Source organism: Triturus cristatus, chromosome 4_2 (assembly GCF_964204655.1).
Source record: "Triturus cristatus chromosome 4_2, aTriCri1.1, whole genome shotgun sequence".
In the NCBI taxonomy this organism is placed as follows: Eukaryota; Metazoa; Chordata; class Amphibia; order Caudata; family Salamandridae; genus Triturus; species Triturus cristatus.
The window spans coordinates 720,716,712-720,737,643 of NC_140586.1; the positions used below are offsets into that span (position 1 = coordinate 720,716,712).

Consider the following 20,932-nt stretch of genomic DNA (forward strand, 5'->3'; position numbering starts at 1 on the left):
ATATTGTACGGTCTTTCTTAACACTGGATACTGTGATGAGCGACCATTATCCGATCAGCACAACTTTTGATATTGAGCTGTGTATTAGATCGGGAAATAACGTAGCCGAAAACTTATATCACCATGCCCTTTCTTTGGCGAGACAAAACGGCTATGTATTAAAATGGAATAAAGTAGATCCTATAAACTTTCTCCAAAATTTAATTAAGGAACATTATAACAATATCAAGACATGTTTGGAGGAAAATCCCGACCCGCACATGATTGCAAATGCTTTTAACCAGATTACTCTGTACATTAGTGAAAAACTGACAGGAACATCTCGGACAGGGACGAGAGAAAAAACGGAGGGATGGTTTAATTCTGACTGCACTAAAGCACATTCGTTTTTAAAGCGGATCTTAAAGGAAACACCGAAAGACTTGCCAGCAGTCAGATCTGCGAGATTAGCTTATAGAACCTGCCTGAAAAATCGGAAACAGGAGTTGAAAGAGCTTGCGTGGGAGACCCTAACAAAGGCCAGCAAGTTGAGAGATAGCACTGCCTTCTGGAAAGCAGTAAATGCTCCCTTTTTTGTAGATAGAAAAACAGACAAGGTAGAGCTTGCTATCGACGGACCAACTTGGGTGGAACATTTCACTGAATTATATAAAGAAGATGTTCTTCCCGTCACAGTCTTTATACCATACAATCATCAGCTTTCATCTGACCCTGCCCCTTCCACTTCTTTTCCTATTAGCATTTCGTTCTCTGTCCTGGAAGTAGAATTGGCACTATTAGAAAGTTCGAGAAATAAAGCTCCCGGCCCGGACGGAGTCCCTATTGATATATATAAAAATACATTATCCCTATGGTCTCCTCTCTTGACCAATGTTTTAAATAGTTTTAATACTATCGGCTTTCCATCGACCTGGCAAGAAGCAATAGTTGTGCCTATTTTTAAAAAGGGTGATCGAAACGACCCTAAATGCTATAGGCCTATTTCCTTACTTGACACATTGATGAAAGTGGCAGGCAGGGTAATCTTAAACAGATTAAATTCCTGGGCAGAGGAAAAGGTTATCCTTTCCAAGTTCCAATATGGTTTCAAAACAGGCCTAGGTACAATCGAACAGGGACTAAATCTGGCCCTAATTATCGGCAAATACATGACGGCAAAAAAAGGTAATCTTTTTATGACGTTCATTGATTTAAGTTCTGCTTTCGATTGTCTGAACCATGAGGTACTATGGGATACCTTGACAGGCTTGGGTATTGATATAAACATCCTTAATTTCATCAAAGAATTATACAGGGGGGCTGGTGCAAAGGTTCGATTTGGAATTAAAGGAGAATGTTCTACTAAGTTCCCAATAAACAAAGGAGTCCGACAGGGGTGTATCCTGGCACCATTTCTTTTTAATTTATACATAAATGGTGTGGCGGAATTTTTAACCACACAAAATGTAGACTATCCTTTAATTGATGGCACGGCGGTTCCCATTTTACTATATGCGGACGACGCAGTTATCATGGCGAGAACCCAATTGGGCCTCCAAAAAGCTCTAACCTGTTTTACACTGTTTATGAGTACTAGAGGACTAAAAGTAAATATTGGGAAAACCTTTTCCATGTGCTGCTCCTCGAAGAAAAAACTCCCCTGTAATGTTTTTATCGAAAAGTCCAAGATAGCTCTTACAAGTACCTTCTCATACTTAGGGGTTGTTTTTAATGAAAAAGGTTCCTGGAAAGCAGCGATTAGGAGTAGAAACCTTGCTTTCGCCCGTGCACTAGGAGCAGTAAAACAGTTTTCCAACAAATTGGGGGGTAGGCCTGCACGCATTTTAATGGACATTTATAACGCCAAATGCATTTCAACCGCAATATATGGTTCTGGCCTATGGGGCATTGCTGACTGTCAAGAGATCCAAGTAAGAGAAAATTCCTTTCTGCGCTATCTCTTGGCGGTCCCAAATTCGTCCCCCACATATATCTGTCATAAAGAATTAGACCTGCCATACATTTCAGATTTGATTAAAGTTAGCCCCTTACTGTTATGGCACAAGATATGGACTAAAGAGGAAACTGTCTTTAATAGATCTATTTTGATTGACTGTCTTAAATTAGAAAGATGCATGGATATTCCCTGGATTGCTTACATAAAAGAATTTATGATTAAGATGGGACACCCAGCCTTCTTTGAAAACCCTGGTTCATTAAACTCGATGTCCAGGAAGGATTACAAACAAAGGTGCCTTGACTTCCTGGAAAATCGACGCTGGTGTGATGAAATAAGCAAGAAATCAGTACTCCAACATAATTCACTGCTACAGGCCCCTGGTCTACAGTTGTACCTGTCCCCCGATTTTCCCAGTTATGACAGGATGCTGTTAGCCCGTCTGAGAGTTGGATCTTATTTTAGATTAATAACTTTCCCAGCTAGAAATGATTGGTCTTCACATCTAATTAAGTGTCCCTGTGATAATGTTGCAACACAATCGCAAATACACTGTGTCCTATTTTGTAAATTTTATTCATGGGGAAGAAGGCTATATTTGATGCCCCTACTGAAGTCCTGGGGATTCAGGCAGTGTAGGCCTGCTTTTCTGAAACTGCTCTTACTCCAAGATGAAATAACCATTAATGCCTTAGCTAAGTTTTTAAAATTTGCTATTAGGTGTAGACTGTCGATGAACTAAGGCAGAGCCTGTTTTTTTTTGTTGAGTAACTCGACTAAGCCGTATATAAAGCTGTAACACTTTTTTCTTAATGTAGTATTTTTTAATATGTATGTATTTTCATGTTGCTTTTATGGTTTTTATACTGAAATCGAATAAAGCTATCTTGACTTGACTTGAAACTAGGCAGATACAAATACATCGATGGACACAAACTTTCACTATTGCACTTCAGGTACACAACTGACCCGCCCTGAGGCTTGTCAGCTGACTTCTGGCCATGCTGACTTCTGCAACCCATAGTTCAGCATTCATAAGGAGTAAAATACATCTGCGGCTACCACATGGTTAAAAAGAGGTGTGTGCAAACTTCTACGATTATTTGCACATCAATTGGTTCACCCTGCGTAAAGAATGCAGCTTTATTAAGGAAATTAACAACATAGGTCGGCATCAAAATTAGTTTTTCTTAGCCTTAGGACTCTGTGCATTTTACCACTGCTACGCAACTGCGGAGGTTTCAAATTGCTTATCTCTGACATTTCCATGGTTTCAGTGCACTTCTAAATAACATTCAATAGCCAAATATGTGACACTTTCTTGCAAGTAAATCGAAGGCAATAAGGTGCATGGAAAGGGACATATATCAGAAATGACAATTTTTTGAGCTATAAGCAGCTCTAAAAATATCTTGAAATAGCTAAAAATTCCTGGAATGGAAGGTTACCCCTTGCTTTACAATAAACACCAAATATAAGCAACTTTTGCTGCAGTTCTGTTATACTATGCATAATACAATTTTAAAACAATGTGCATAATCACAGTGCTTTCAGTCGCATGCTGGTATCTTGAAGTACTAGAATACAAAAGTCACTATCCACCACTGCGCCAAGAAGGAAATAATTCAGTGACTGCATTAACCAACTGAGGTTTCATAACACCTACTCCAGTGTATCTTCTTTCTATCTATTCTATGCAGCTCTCACCACGTCTATTCACTCTGCAACATAATTCCACTACACAAATACACTCCACATATTTACACCCCGTTCAATTCCATAACTTACATTTCCAATACAACCCACATAATTCCACTCCACACCACAAACATCCCCTACACTCCAAAACAAAACACAAAGGTAAAATACATTTTCATTACAATGCCAATAGCTCTAAGTCTCGCAACTGCAAAGCCTATTGCATTGCAAAAGCTTATGAGTGTAGGGTTCTAGTGGTTTTTCAGCATTGACTGGCTCAAAAGGCCATATAAACAACACAGCTGTGCCGTAGCACAGCGGGTGCACCAAAGGCAAGCCAGTCTGCCCCCACCCACACACCAGCCACTCACAGCGGCAGTCATGCTGGTCCTTTTTCCGAAGAATAGCTCGACAGACCCTAGGTGAGATTCTATAGGGAAGCTCATATGCCTTTATAACATATTCATCCAGCCAAGCCAACAGGCTTGGCCAGGATGAATTCATACAATGTACAAATACGTCATATGCCCTGCACTTAGATCAGAAGGCCACAGGTGATGTTCAAAACCACTTGCCAGTAGAGGTAAATTTGGAGTTGGGACATCTTAGGTTACCAAGTGCACTACAAGGAGAACAATCACGTCTGTGGGGCATACCAGGACAGCAATCAGGGAATACCCAAATGGACGTTTCTGACTCAATGAGTGTGCGCGTTGTTTGTTTGTTATCTTATAGAAATCAATCAGCTCCTAGTTCATGTGTTTTTGATGCTTTATTTATCACAGATAGTTATCAGATACTAGTAAGCAGTAGTTGATGGCAATGTGCCCTTCAGGTTTCACTTTAAGGCAGTGCACACGCCGTAATCAACGCAGGGGCGGTATCACAATAATTGTCAAGGATATATATTCAACCAAAAAACTGAATATACAGGATTTTCCCCATGTTGAGATTTTGAGTTTTATTCACTCATCCCCAGCCTCTGCATTGGTAAGTGGGATAGTTGGTTACCGGTCATCTGGCCCAGCTGATTCCTTTATTGATCCTTTCCTTAAATAATGCTCCCACGTTTTCTGTTGCATGCAGATTTAGTATTTGTCGGGGACTTTGATGTATGGGCAAATCCGCTTTTAAGTCTTTTGGCCAACAGATTCCTCAATGATTAGGCCACCTTTGATTTAACCCTGGCAGTTCAGGGCTCTACTCATGGCAAAGGCCATACGCTTGATCATTTTTGGCCGTGAAGAGTTAATACACTAGAAGGACAGTGGTCCCTAAGCTTGGATGGACACTTTTCGTGTCCCTTTCACCATAAAATTAGTTCCTAGAGCGGTGAACAAAGGCAAATCACTAAGAAAAACCACGGAAGAAATGCTCTTGGTATACCATTCATATTCCTGACCTTCTGTCTTATGGAATCCAACCACAAGGGAAGAATGGTCACTACCGTGGAGGGCTATAAAAGATTTTTATTAATCATGCAATAAAGATAATTACCTTACCTGTCTTCAGTAGGTGGATCAGCTTTAAACACAGTCTTACCTCAAAAAATATAAAACCATAATGGCCACTTCAAATGCCTCATGGTACACGCCCTCCCCAAGGAAGTGAAGTGGGAATGTGTGAGAAGCTGGCTTAGTATATATGGTGTACACTTACGTAAGTGGGCACCTTGCACCAATACAGACAACCCTTATGGCGATTTCAGTGGTCTTAGAAAACTTTCTAAGTGGTAGCTGTGGAGAGCAGCTTTCAGGCTTAGTCCAGAAGGATTGTAAAGTAGCTTGTTTTACCAGAACATAATCATATTGATATAGATTAAGTGGAAAAGAACCACACAGTGTATTAATACAAATATGCATTTATTATATAACTCTCACTGCCGGAGATACCGCAAAGCACCACAATACTTTAATAGAAACAGATCAGTAGCACGGAATTAAACAGCGGTCACCAGGGGGGAGGGAGGGGGTGGGGGCAAAACATATACTAAAATAGTGGAATGCGAACCACGACTCGAGTCAAGACTATACCCAGAAGACGTAGACCCAAGGAACCATCCAAGGTAAGTAATCAGGAGCCCCACGGAGGCCATGTGCAGAGTGGGAACACGACCGCAAGATCAATGCAAGTCAATGGGTAAGTTGTGGTTGCAATTTTAAAGAAGGAACTTTGAGTGAACCCTGAAGAAACCCCGTAGAAGACAGAAGGTTTAGGAGCCACCCCACCTGTGGATACCTTAGGAACCAGGATACCTGCCCTAGGGGAGTTGAGTGCATAGGTGTGAAGTGGCGTCAGAAACCGCTGTGGAACCCAATGGAGGACTTCAGGCAGATGCCGCTGCAGGAGAAGGAGAAAGTGTCCGGTGGAGCCCAAAGGTGGATTCAAGTTGAGAAGTACCTGAAAGCAGAGGGGACCGAGTCTAAGCCACTTGGGAGTGACCAGGAGGCACAGAAGACGAATCCCCACCAATGTCGGCTGCTGCCGGAGAGTTGACGATGACCTTGATGCTGCAGCTGTGAGGACCAGGCGACGCAGTGGAAGACCAGGAGCCATTCCCGAGCTGTCCCACATCGGATGTCGAGGGTTTGGTGTTTGTCGGGAGCACCAACAAGCATTGGCAACTGCAAACAACGGGGAAAGCGAAGAAGGTGAAATGTCGGGACCAGCAAGGTCCAGGTGACTCACCACAAGCAGGGGAGTCAGGACAGGCCCCAAGCAGGCAGAGGAGCCCAAAGAATATGAAGATGACCCTCAAGAGGACCCAAAGGCCTGAGGCACTGGAGTCACAAGAGGACCTCGAGCAACTCGCCAAAGATGCTAGCCCACGAAGCAAGAAGATACAGTCAGGATGAAGATCTTGGCCAGTGGAGATGCTTGAGGTTGGGGCCACTTGGAGCCCGAAGATCTTGGTGGAAGGAAGCCAACAAGCCTTTGCAACTGCAAGTCGACGTGGTGTACAGGGTTCAGTTCCTTCGGCTCAGACAAGTGATACTGGCCTCAAACTTGGTGAGAGGGCAGGCCTCGAGGGATGTTTAGAACCACCACCTGTTTCTCTGAGCTTTTTGGCATCTGTGGGAGCTCAAGATCAGCAGACTGGCAGCTTAGTTGCAGTGCCTGCAGATGCAGGGAAGTGACTCCTTCACTTCAAGGGAGATTTCTTCAGGTGTTTTGGATTCCCACAGATCTTGGAAGGTTCCTGTATGGTGCACAAGCATGAACGTTGCAGCAGACGAGCAGGGCAAAGAGATTAGGAGCAACAGGAGTCTCCTCGGTTGCAGCCTTGATGCCCAAAGCGAAGTCCAGCGCAGTCCAAAGGGCCCAGATGGTAGAAGTGGTGTCGGAATTTTATCTTGTCCCATGACGAATCTACGGACCCATCCTCAGGTAAGCCCTTAAGCACCCTAATGAAAGGGTTGGGACGATACAGGGGTCCCTACCTAAGGAGGGGCTGGACAAGGGAGTGGATACTCCCCTGACCTTTGTCCAGGTTTGCGCCAGAGCGGGAGCCAACAGCTCCCTGAACTGGACTATGCATGGAGGGCACCAAATGTCCGCATGCAGACTATGTGGTGCTGGCAAGCGCTCCCACCCTACCCCAATACACTAAATCCTGTCAGGGAGGTGGTCACACCTCCCTGTGATAGGATACCTATTGTTCTGTCTTCCCCTGCCCGAGCTTGGCCCAGCAGGAGGGCAGTAAAGTGTCTCTGGCCGGCGGCACCCCTAGCTTGCTGTCCGGGTCTGAAGACTGGTACCGGGAGCACCGAGTGCCTCCCAGAGGAGATTTATGGTGCATGGAATCATACCTCCCACACTGTTTACGGTGTAAAGGTATGATTTCAACATGTTTGATACCAAACATGATAGGATTCGTTGCAGCCAGTTGCGAGATGGGCACCGCGTAATGACGCGGTGCCCCACTATATGTCATATGGCTGCCTCACTTACAACCCGGGAGAATGGACTCCATGGGCTGTAGGGATGTCCTGCTCATGCAGGGGCACCCTCCTACTTGCAACCAAACACCCTGCCTTTAGGATTGTAGGGCCAGCCTTAGGGGTCACTTATAGGTTTTAAGTATAGTGGCCCTAGATATATGTAAACCTATATCTTTAGTAAGTGGTGTTAGAACCAGCTTACACAGGCTGCAATGGCAGGCCTGTCGTTGCAAACTGAGTGGTCTCCCATGGGTGGCATAATGCATGCTTCAGCCCATGGGGGACCCTGGTGTACCTATGCCCTGGGTACCTTACTACCATATACTAGGGACTGATAAGTGTACACCAGTGTCCAATCAGGGATGTACCCAAGTACTTACCAAACCAATATAGGGGAGAAAGCACAGAGACTAGGGTACTGATTAGCAGGATCACAGTCAGACTAGTCAGAAACAGCATTACATGAAGCAAAAAGTGGGGGTAATCATGAAAGCAGATCTTACTTTCCCACAGAATGCAAAAAAGAGGAAAGGCTATGGCAACAAGATCACTTGCTGACTGCAAGAGATGCACTGAGGAAGGAATTGAGACATTATAAAAAAAACTTATTACTGTGGTTAAGATGGAATTCTATGCCAATAAAATTCTGGTGGCTGATATTTCCTTTAAGGAAATGTTCCGAATTGTCTGTGATTTTTCTTCTCTAAATGTATGTCTGCTATTATTGAGTACACTCAGGAGTTAGCAGACAAGTTAGCCAAATTTGCTGATCATAAAATCTCTGCAATTCTTACTTAATTGGTGCCGGGTGTACCTACTCCCTTCATGAGCTTGCTTCTGAGGTTTCAATTACTTCCTTACTTGAGCCAGATGCAGGGGTCCTGAACAGTATAGTGAATATTAAGGGGTGCATGGCCCATGAGACACCGGGTGGGATTCACTTTTTCACTGGAACCTGTATAAGAGGTCCTGGTCGGCACTTCTGGTTTGCCGTCTAAGGAGGCCCCTACTTGAACTGATTTGTTTAATCAAGGGCCCGGTGTGGACCAGTGGAAGCCTAATTCCTTGAACATGTTATTTCCATTACAAGCTCTATATCATCTGTCTCCCCTTTATATTCTCTTCTGCGAGCCCAGCAGAAGGCAAATTCAGAGGCTATCAGAGGCCCGTGCGCAACCATTATTGGATACTTTTGCAAGGAGCCGTAGTGTACCGGAGGCATGGAAAAAAGCTCCAATTGTGCCCATGTTGAAGAAAAGTAATTCTGACAAGTCTATACTATCAAACTTTCAACCAATGTCTTTGCTGCCTTTTGCAGTCAAGATAATGGAAAAATATATCAATCCACTCCCGTCAGCCTTTCTGGACCCTGTTCAATCACGTTTTGGTTCATTACACAGCAGAATCTGCTCAGGTGGCAGTAGTTGATGATTTACAAATGCAGACGGACAGGGCCGAGCCATCAGCTCTGGTGTATTTTGGACCGGTCCACAGCATTTGATACGATGTCTCATGCGATTCTTGTAAGAAAACTGGTCTTTTTGCCGATGTCCCCCCACTTTTACCCACCATTTGGGCTACTACATGCTGGTTTTCGAATCAGACAGCGCACTGAAGCCTGCTAACCAGACTCCAGTGCAAGTGAGCGCTCTCTCTCACTAAAACAGAGGTGTGTAAATTGGCAACTCCAACTTAACAAGTATTTTAACCCCCCCCCCCTTATAAGTCCCTAGTATATGGTACCAGTGGTATTCAGGGCATGGGTGATAAAGGGCTCCTCAGGGTTTACAGCACTGGTTTTGCCACCCTGAGTCACTTGGGCAATCTACTGACAGAAGGTCCAACATTGCAGACTGCAGGAACTGTATAAATGGCTCCATTTCGACATTGACCTCACCATGTGAAGCAAAGTCGATGCACTGCTTTTAATATATGGCAGTCACTCCTAAAGAAGGCGCCCCAAGCCCAGGAGACAGAGTGCAGTGTATTAAGTTTGTGGGCATGTAAGTGTAAGCTTATATGCCTCTATAGTGACCTTTACCATTAAAGTGAAGTGCAGTGATAGACGGTCCATAGGATAACATGGGTTTGCACGAGAACAGACCCAGGGGCGCTAGCTCCATTAGGATACTCCCTAAATATATATAGAATTTGGTATCAAACAACGCGCCTTCTCACCTCTGAAACAAATTTTGTGTTGAAGGTGATGTGGAATGCACCCAGTTGGCTGCCCCAGCTTCTCCGTGCTCTGGCTGGCAGCTAGAGCTTGCTGTCGCTAAGACAGGATTCTGACCTACTGCCAGGCAGGGTGACCACTCCAAGGAGTTAGGAACAAAGAACTGCGCAGGTAGACGGTCACACCTCCTCCCTCTAAGGAGGGGTAGTGAAGTGGCACATTTAGGCGGGGAGCTTCAAAGGCTGTACCTCCTTGGATAAGCATCCAGGCTGTCTCCCAGAGGAATGAACAGACATCCCCTTGCCCCAGAAACATTTGCAGCCAAGCAGGTGGGAAAATTAGGTAGTCTGCAGGGGTACACCCCCAGAAGGTTAGCCACACGTCTAGGGTGAGCTGCCTGGTTTGTACACCTAAGGAAGACCTGCTATTTTTAAAAGTGGTAGAAATAATGGGTTCTTGATAGAAAAGGTGACCTATACCCCCAGATGTGGTCACCTCAGGGCAGGTAAGCTGATGGGTTTGTAGCCCATTGGTCATTGCACCCACACCCCTCATGCCCCTAAATCTAGGATTTAAGGGCCACCCCGGACACCAGAACTCCAGTTCTGATTCAACCTGCATTAAATAGGACAAAGAACAGACCCGTGTCTGTGACAACAGGACTTGCACCACCCAAGAGAGGGATACTCTGCACCTGTGGCAAAGCTCTTGGAACTGCATCACAGATGCTCATCCTAGGAAAAAGGGTGGTTCCCCCAGACAGAGGGACCACTGTGAGCCAGAAGCAACCTCAGACTCCCTTGGACTAGTGGCACTAGTTCCCTGTAAACTGCAGGTAAATAAATTGTCCAAATCTGAAGAATCGTTGCCAATCGGGCCCGCCAAGGGATCGGCCAAAAGCAGATGGTCAAATGCATTGTGGTAACTGTAGCCCTCCCTTCCAAAAAGTTTCAGCCTGAATACTGTGTTCCCCCGGACATCAAAGAAGCTCCCTGCTGAGCTTAACACTGCCAAAGCTTATTGGTCGCCAGCCCGGAAACTGACCTCTTTATTCGACAATGCACCTAGAGGACACTATAAAACCTTCATCTGACATCAGCAACGGAGTACTTGTCCACCTTTTACACCCTGTTCTCCCGCAGCACCATGTCTGTGGTAAAAGCAGCTCTCCTGTGGCTCCCGTTCAGCACCAGGGACAGCCAGGACAATTCTGCACCCAGGCTCCATGGGCCAGGTAAAACTTAACTGACTTGTGGCCTGGTCCTGGGAACCTTTTATCTCAGCGGCTACAACTCAAGTCGACCTGCAAGTCACTGATTGCCACAATCACTTTTCCCATTGACCGCAATACAAATGTCCTGCAGTAATGTAAATTCTTTATCGTTCATGTTGGTACTCTGAAATGCTTAACACATGTACCTCTCTACTAAAGCCTGAATGCTCTTTGCCAGTTTACCACGACTGAGCTAAGGATATCATTTATTAGTGTGAATCCAAGGACCACCTTTGGTGTTTGTGATAGTATTGCATGGTGAAGTCTAACCAACATCACCAAATCATTTTGTACCTTTCTATAATCCTTTTAAGCTAGCTGCATTAGATAGGTGCTGGGGGAGCGTTGCTCAGTGGTGCAGATCCTACCAGGTTAGTACGTGCCAGGCAGAATACCTCACTCAGTTTCTGCCAGATAGTAAGTCCCCGCACCAAGGAGTTTCTCAGGCGTTAGCTCTAAACTAGTCCTTTAAATATTTATATTCGTGCCTTAGTCAGTTGGTAAAATGTTTTGGTCTTCAGTGAATGAACAATGCGATGAGCTGTAACTCATTATTACCAAGGACAGGTAAGGGCCTGCTTTTGATTCCTTTCACCAGGACAAGAATGCTGTGTCTGAGTTATTGCACCACAACTCTCTTAAGTTCAACTCTGCTCACTAGTGGGAGTGGCTGTACTAGTGCATGGATGGGGGTGGGAGTACTTGTATGGTTTTATTAACGGGTATGTGAGTGGTTGTGTGAGAGGTTGTATGGGGGTGTAACTGGTTCTGTGGATGATTTAAGATGTAATCAGTGAAACTGAATTTCCAATAATCTCACACAAAAAAAATTCAACCCCTCCTCCCCCAATCTAAGAGTGGCAGTGGCTGGAATCCTTTTGTCCCCATAACTGTAATCAGACCATTGCGCAGACCACCAAAGTTGGTGGAATTTATCTTTGACAACTTTCTAGACCGCCAGAGGCAAATCTCAGCCATGGCCAAAGAGGCAAACCACGAAAGTCTGTTCTGGGGTTTTTGACAGTTTATTCCTGAACAGGACTTGAAATCTGTCGACCAGACACTTGTTCTTTCCACACTTAATTTTGGTAACTCACTCCACTTTGGTCTCCCTAAAGCATATCCATCTCCTCAGAGAGCAATGCTCCACGTAGTTGCCCGCTTTGTGACATGCCACAGGAAATTCCCCTGCATCTCTCCTATTCTTCGCAACTTGCAAGGACTCCACATCGATGCAAGAGCCCAATTTATTACTAAATGCATGACTCAAATTCCTTCACAGCACCACTCCCTCCTACTTGGCTCGAAAACTGAAAGTCTTTGGAGCTAAAAGAAGATCAAGAAGCACCGAGTCCCTCCTGCTCAAACCTCCACCTTCCAGGCAAGAATGCCACACAAGACTGGCATTCTCCAGTAGTGCAAAAAAAGATATTGAACATCCTCCCACCACCCCTTTGTGAGCTCACATTCAAAAGAGACCCCAAAATCCTCTTATTTGAGAGGCACTTTGGTTAAAATTGGTACTACTGCAGCATCTCCTATGTTGACTTGCTCTGTCTTTACTGGTAGGAAAGGTTTGCTCCATTTGCTCACATGGTTACAAGTTACTGGTTTACTATGCTAGTAAGCTAACTATTTCTTATTTTGGAATGTCCCTGCTGGTATGAACTGTTTTTTCTCTGTTTCCTGGTGCTCTTAGGTTGTTTTATGATGTTTGCTTATTAGAACTTACTTTCTGCTCTCTTGTAAAGCACTCCAATACATTTGGGCCAGGTCTGTGCTATATACAAATTCAAAAATAAATAAATCAAAATAAACTTAGCCACATCGTCTCTTCAGACTAATCACTCACACAGCCAAGGGTAATTCCACAAAATAAAAATACTACTGCACTGGAAAAAGATGAATTCTGAAGAAAATCTCACATTGTAAAGGAGATACTCTGCCAATTGAGACAGAAGACAATGGGTCCAACACACAAAAAGCATTATTGAACTTATTACTGAATGATAAGTTTCTGTTCTGGAATCACTTGGATTTCAGGGAATCTAGAAAGATGTTTCAGTTTACAAACAATGCTATTTGCAGTAAAAAGGTTTATATCTACAAGTATTAAAGGCACTTTCAAATGAAAGCTACGTTGGTACAAACTTGAGAAAATACCCATCCTAGTTCCCATAAACTAATAAAACTGTAAATTCAAGCTGACCACAGAAAGTGAAGATATTATATCCCCCGAAATGTAAAAGACATTGGTTCCCTGAGGAGAATTGTGCAAATCACAATTCCCAGTGATCCTGTATCCACATATTTTGGGTGTGAGAGGAACAGACCAGATATTACTAGCCAGAAAAATCATCTTGTGAAAGGGTTTCTGTGCAGCCCAACTCTTTGCCAAGAAATAAGGCAACCTCTCCCTCTCTCTCTCTCTTATTATCCCAACACCCAACCTGGTCTCGTAGCACACACTTACCACCTGGTTGTAGCAGTTGGTAAATGCGTGTTCTGAACTCCACAGAATGGGGAATTCAATGCAGAATTCTGCCAAGTAAATTTAAGTCCACACAATTATTCCCTAGGGCTTAATTATAATAGAAAGAAATAAGTACAAAAATACTGAGCCGTAGCAGAAAATGTGTCCACCTTGAATCTGTAGTCAGATTCCCTCGCCACTTGTAAGCGGATTCATATTTGGGAAACCATCAGCAACTGAAGCTTATGAAGCCATCAGCAACTGAAGCTTATCAGTGTTGATCTGCCTACAACTCCAGCAGGGTATTACATTTTACCATGGCGGAATCTTCTGCTATTTTATGGCCAAGTAAATGTGAGATATAATTCCCTCAAAAGGTTGAGAAGCTTCTTGCCATTGAAAACACATGCAAAGTCAATACTTGGAGAACAGTCAAATGGAAAAAGAAATGTTTTTTCTCTCTCGCTCGCTCTCGTTCATGTTAATATCCTGTTATGGTCTCCCTCCCTGCTCAGCCCAGTGTCAATGCACTGTGTAGCACGTGGAATGTTGGTGTGATGATCCTGGTGGGGCTGCTACACAAGTACTCATCTACCTGTAATTTATCTTTAAAAAATCAACTAAAACTACATCTTGCCTGTTGGACTTTATTACTAAGTATTTTGGGCGATGATTTGGTGACTAACCCATGTGTTACATCCGGACTTCCTGAAACCTGGATATTAAAAGAAGATTAAAAGATGAAGCAATCTACTGAGCCTTCATATGCCGGCAGCGTTAAAAAGATTTCAAAGAGGAGGAATTCACAAAAAAGCATAAGCATCCACAAGAAAGCCTGAAGTAGTACACAGAATATCAAAGCTGTCCACAGAAAGCAGTGAAAATGAAGCACAACGCCTCGCAGCCCCACCACTGTCCTACCCATCGGACAGCCCTAGCCTAGGTATGCAGTGCTTATTAACATTATTTGGACGTTTGGTTATCAAGGGAAGTTACACCAGTCTAGTGTACGCTTATTTCAACAGAAAATTAAAGCTATTTGGTGAACAAGATGCAATTTGACCAGTCATTGGGCTCTACATAGTGCAAAGGAATGTGTCGGCGTGAACCATGCTTTGAGGTGATGCTTTGGTCCTTTTGGAGGTCACAGAGTTTTGCTTCTGTGTCAACTTGTGTGAGCTCAAGTACTTCAACTTTCTGAGCTAAAGAACATTCTCGGTCACATTTCTTGCCTCCAACTGAGAATGATTAAGTTCAACATTAATTAATTTTTACAAGTGAGGCATTTTTTAGGCTTCTCAAAGGTCTATGCGTTTTCACAAGAAAAGAACGTGCTCAAAATTTTGCCAACGTGCTGCCTTAAATTTCAGTCTGTCAACGAAGAAAACGTAGTGACTGACTTTTTGTCTGGCAACACAAGGAGGCAACAGTGATTTATTATGCCACCTATTTTAAGTGTGATTCAACTGCTAGGAATGCATAGTATGGTCGCGGTAGCGGCGAATGGAGCGGGACATCAGATGTGAGACAGTTTTGGTCCATGATTTGTTTCCTCATCTGAGACAGGTCTGTAGTGTGAGCCGTTAAACCGCTGCTTCGCGGTTTGAAATAGGAGCCACGAGACCGTTATAGCGTGCGCATTCATACCTTCACTTTGTTGTTGCGTGGAGCCATCGAATCAACATCTTCGTTGCTAGGCAGCTTCTCAAGCTACTCCAGGACGCTTTTCAGTATGGACGTGCCGGGAGCCATCCGGCACTGCTCCTTGTAAGTGCTGGAAATTTTTTAGGTCTCGCTAGAGCCAGCGCAGGCGCTGGTCTGGCGAGACATTTAGTAAGCAGGTTTTTAAAGTGCCACCAAAGGCAGCCACCAGCTTGCTATTAAGCGCGTGCGCCTCGCTCCGCCTCTCCAATGTGCTGTTGCAATTCGCGCCCGCACGTTTTGTTTACACAGACATTACCAGCTTGTTTAACTTGCAGCGGATGACTCTAGATGTGTTCTGACGTCGGATTCCGGGCCATTTAACACAACGTGGCGACCACAGAACTCATTTGTTCCTGGGACCGCAGAGACTGCGTCGCTCTTTACTTTCCGGTAAGTCGGCTACTAGAAACCCTTTCCCATACTTATGCCCAGCGCTCCTGTGTAATAAATTAACTTGTATTTCTTCCTGTCTGCATTATTCTGCTCACTTTTTCCACACGGTGTATTATGACCGGTATGCACGTAGCCAATGAACCGGCAGCAACTCCATCAATTCCCCTGTATAATAGACTGACTCATATTTTCTTTCAGCATCACTTCAATCGCTTTTGTCACCCGTGGTATTATGACCAGATGCACGCAGTCCCTTAATATACAGCAACTTCGCTAAGCCTTTTAGCGGTATAGTTACCCCACTGAATTACAGACTGACTCGCTTTGTCTCTGACCCATCTGACATGGATTGTTACCCTCACCCATGACTGAATTTTCACTCAATGTTTTACTTTCAGGATTTAGGACCGCTAATTGGACATTCTGGTAAGTGCTATGCTACATAACATAGCATTTCCTACTTACCGTTTGAGGCTTTCTGTTTTCGAATTTCTGTGATGTAGGCTTGCTTAGGACTAGCATAATTACGCAACATGTTAATTTGAAGGCCCTAACATGTTAGTTTGTTGAATTACTATGCTGCAGGTGAAGGGCAGAGTCACTGCAGCTCGGCGTGCTTAGTGATAATATTTACCAACACAGCTCAGCGAGGCTCTATTTCTAGCGCAGGAAGCGGAATGGAAAGAGACACGAGGCGTCCTTTCCTGAAACTTACAACTTGACCGTTCATAACCGGTGAACAGCTTTCTCTTCTCCAGACCACCCTGTAGTGCGTTTCTGTGCTGTGCCTTACCCCAGGGCCTCGTGCTGTAAGGGTCTCACAGGCTCTAATTCAATCACTGAAAATGCGCCCATACGCACCCGGAGCAGAGGTTAAAATAAGGGTTTAATTTGGGGGCAGTGGGTCCCTCACAACCATGGATACCAGGATCGGGCTGCTCTATAAGGTCATCAAGCCCCATGGGCTGGTCTGAGCAGCCAGTGTGTAGGGTGTTTATTGGCTGTTTTTGTCCTTATTTTTCTTAAGCACTAATATTAGGTGCATCCCTTGTCACAATTTTCCAAGTTCCCCATTCTGCCTCTTTCCTAGTCTCCTCCCTTACCCTATCTGTTTCCCCTCTCATTTCATTCGTCCCTTTCAGGGTTTCTCCTTCCTAATCATTTTCTTTGCCAATCTCTTCCCTTCTCCGGTCTCTCACTTGCCCATATCTCCTTCTCTCTCTGGCATATTTCTCATCCTCATCTCTTGCCCCTTATTCTTCTCTTTATATCCTTTTTCAAGTTATCCCCATAGATAGCTGTGTCCCTGCTCTGCCAGCCTTGTGGGATTCGTACACTTAGGATCTCTTAGGGTTCAGTTACACTCCACCTCCCAGGCTCTCTCAGAGAGGGGGGCCTTCCCATTCTTTCCACTACTGGGTCTACATAAGAGATGTGGCTACCACATTCTGCCTGCTGAGGCCTCTCATTCCCATTCTATGGGCACTTGCAGCTTCTTAAGAACCAACAGACCCTCCTTCTGTGCACTATAGGCAGGGCCAGACTGGGAACCCAAAGCAGCCCAAACAACAACCATTAGCAAAGCCAATGGCCCTAGCTTGTTGTACGTGTAATGTTACGTGTTGTATCAGTATTGTATATCTGTATGCAAAGACAGAAGCAGCAAAATACTAGTTGGGCGGCACACTATGCTATGTACAGATTTTTAGCCTGCGTATATTTAAGCCACGCCCTTAATTACATCTTCTCCCCACTCACCCTTTTGCTTCTCCCCTGAAATATTGCCAAAATGTTGACTGTGTGGGAAAGCTAATAGGGGATAATCTGATGCATGGCTAAACTTATAAGGTCCCAAAGGCAAGACCTATTGGCTATGCCAATGCTTGTTTTATCTTGTCATCTGCTGTAAAGCTACGGAGCTCTAACAATCGGTGCCAACGAGAGGTATAGTCATGTCTTTGCCGAATACTGTGTGGTGGAAAAAAAAAAAAAAAACACAGACATGACAGTGGATGCCGCGGAGGTGGGTCGGAAGTGGTATTTTCTTCTACAAAGTTTGGTTTCCATTCTTTACTTCTCTACTGTAGCATCTGGGTCGAGATTAGCACCATAGCTGTTTTTCATCCAAGTTTTTGCGTATTGCGCTAAAAGAATCTCACGACTCTGACTCATGGGTCCATCTATTTTTCGTTGTCACCCCACCTTAATCGGCAAGAGCCAAGCTTGTCTGCTTATGAACTCTGGCATGTGACAGAGGATTCCAGTGACACGCACACCCTAAATGTTGACAGTCAGCATGGACTTTGGATTTTCTACTGCAGTCTGGAGTACGCTCACTACAACCTTCTGGGAGCTGTACATTCCATCTAATATTGTGATACATAGCTGCTTTGCTGCTCATATCCTGCATGGGATTGTTCTATGGGTTCATTTCGCTTCGATGTACTTTACAATTTACTCTCCCTTACATGAGGGACGGGAATGGGTACTAGCCCCATTTCTCACAGTACATTTGCCTAAATGGGTGTGTTTCCCATTTATGCATGTTCACGTTGTTAACCCCCTACCCAGGGTATCTTTTTATGGGTTATAGTCCCATTTAGATTAGCTTCCTACCCTTATGTCAGGGTTAGGCAAGGGTGTTAGTCCCATTTACACGTACTCGTTGTTCATTAAATCCTCACACAGGGTGTGTCTTTATTAATTTGCAGTCCCATTTCTGCTAGTCCTGTCATGAGGGTTGGGGTAATGGGTTTAGTCCCATTTACATTGGTTCACGTTGCTAACCTTTAAACAAGGGACATATTTGTGAGTTTCTATCACATTGTTCCATGTTTTTGACCCTCACTCTGTATCATGGGGTGTCTTAATGGGCTTTTGCCCCATTTTTCTCAGCACTGATTTTTATTCTTCATATCTGGTATTCCTTTCTAGGGTACAGTTTTCTGTGTCTACACTTATTGCTTGTTGAGTTATGCAATTACGGTTTTCATTTTTAACATGGAAATGCGGGATGATGAGTGATACTTTTTGTAGTCTTATTCATTTTCTCTCTTTTCCTGCTTGTTCAGTTCGCCTTGTGATGTTATATTTTCTTTGCATCCTTGGAATCTGGACTAGATTTGTTGTTGGACATTCTTTGTCTATAGTCTTTCCCCTCATTGTAGTGTAACCATATTCTTCTATAATAGGAGGGGACAGTGCCTATGTTTCTTTGAGTGTAGGGGTGTAAGGCAACCGGTTAGTTCTTGTCGTTTTGTGCCATGCCTTCTTCCATGCCTGTTTGGGCAGCGGGTGTGTGTGTGAGGGGGGTAACTATAGGTAAGCTTATGTCAATCTGCTAATATGTTGGTTCTTATGCCTCTTAATTTTATTCAACTCTTTTTAAATATATTGAAGGGGAGGATGGGCTTTCTCTATTGTTTATATGTTATCTATTGCTCCCTCTTCATTTACTTCTACGCATCTTTTCACTCTTTCCTCTTTGTTTAATTGTTATTGCATATATTTAGCATCATTTGTGTAATTTACCTTTATTCCTTTTGATGGTTCTTCTTGTTATATCTTCTTTTAGGTAACCAGATTTATGCTTCTGTTATATAAGAAAGGGGGATATGTAGTATCCTGTTCATGTTAATATCCTGTTATAATCTCCCTCCCTGCTCAGTCCAGTGCGAGTGTGCTGTGTGATGAATGGAAGTTGGTGTGATGATGCGGAATGAAATGTTTGGGTGCCTGTGAGGTGTAGTGTGACAGTTGGGGCAATGGCTGAGGAGCAGGCAGGATGGTCCTGGTAGGACTGCAACACAGAAACTCATCTACCTTTAACTTATCTTAATAAATCTACTAAAACGACATCTTGCCTATTGGACTTCATTACTACAAACTGTGTCACAAAGTAGTACTGTCCTTTGTAACAGATAGATCTGCCTTCACTATTACAATGAAGTTTTCTGGGAAGAAGGGAAAGTGGTAAAATGGTGACCTAAACTTCCACCAGTCAGTCCATAAAGATGACAAACAAGTGGGATTACACATAGCAAGACATGAATGAGAATGCTTTGACAACCAAGAATTAATTTGGTCACTGTACTTTGAACCCATGATCAAATCATTTTATAAGCAAAGGTTTACAAAAAACTGAAAACAACATTTTTTTGCAAGACACAATAGTCATCTTATAATATTAAAAAAACGTTTCCAAACCTTCACATTGCCATCTCCGGAAAGTAACTCAGAGTACCCAGCCTCCGTTGCGAGCAGTCCCACAAAGTGCATTCTGGGTCTCTGTTCAATGAACGCTTCAACAGCTTTGTCAGTAACATGTTTTCTACCAGAAATGTCCAACGACATCAGGTTACACAGGATGTCTTTTTGTTCAAGCAGGCGAAAGGCTATGTCTGATGTAAATTGTTTATCATCTGAAATATCGAGGTGAGTCAAATATTTGAGTTCTCGGATAACATCCAAAATTTGTGTGGTTGTCATTTTCAAGCACTTCAAGTGGTGAATGGTTAAAGATTTAAGTCGGTCCTTACAAGTCAGCAGAGCAGAGATATCAGTTACAGACGTGTTTGATATATCCAGACTTTCAAGCTTCGGCAGAGAAGCAACTTCCGCCAAGTCTTCATTGTAGAACAAAACATTGGTAACGCTCAGTGCACGTAGGCCAGACAACTGGCTGAAGCATCTTTCATAAGGATCTTCCAGGGAAAGTGTTAAAGAGTTCAGCACTAGACACTGAAGGTTTTGCTGGATCCATTTACTACTACTGAGTCCTGTTATAATGTCTGTGATCGTAATGTCTGCATTAACACCAGTAGCATCCAACTCCACAAGCTTGTGGTGACAGAATGCCTTTTTAAAAGCCACAGCAGAGATCTTTGCTTTGCGGATACATGCTCGCTTCAGGCGCATCTGGTTACCACGAAAAATTCCTACTGTTACCTCATTTAGCTGTCCTGTAGGAAAACAATTGCATTTTGTTAGATCGGTAATGAATGCTACAGCACAAGCATTTTGAAATCTGCAAAAAATTCAGGGGTATATAAACAACTAGTCATGCAACTTTTGCAGTTAATTGTATCCGCAGTTTGCCGTAACTTAGGTTGTAAACCAAGTCGGGTGCTTTGCCAAGGAAAATAAATATTGTATTTCAGTAAATCCATAGTGTAAATTAAGACTACACTCCACTAATGTTTGTTCCCATGCTAAACTACACCAATAATAGATTTATCAAGCATCAGACTACACAGTCTATACTAGTAGTAAACCTTTTTAATTTCTCATCAGTATCTTCACCATGTTCATTTGCCTTAAACGTACTTAACAAAATGTA

General features: G+C 43.6%; 1 protein-coding gene across 3 annotated transcripts in view; it reads right to left on the reverse strand.

The window, feature by feature from the left end:
* Positions 1–20,932, reverse strand: part of LOC146834963 (protein zyg-11 homolog B) — a 308,674-nt gene that overhangs the window by 229,854 nt on the left and 57,888 nt on the right. For all 3 annotated transcript variants that reach the window (XM_085602608.1, XM_085602607.1, XM_085602610.1), the window contains one exon: positions 19,801–20,555. In XM_085602608.1, the coding sequence (XP_085458734.1) occupies positions 19,801–20,555 (755 nt within the window). The remainder of the gene's footprint in view (positions 1–19,800; positions 20,556–20,932) is intronic.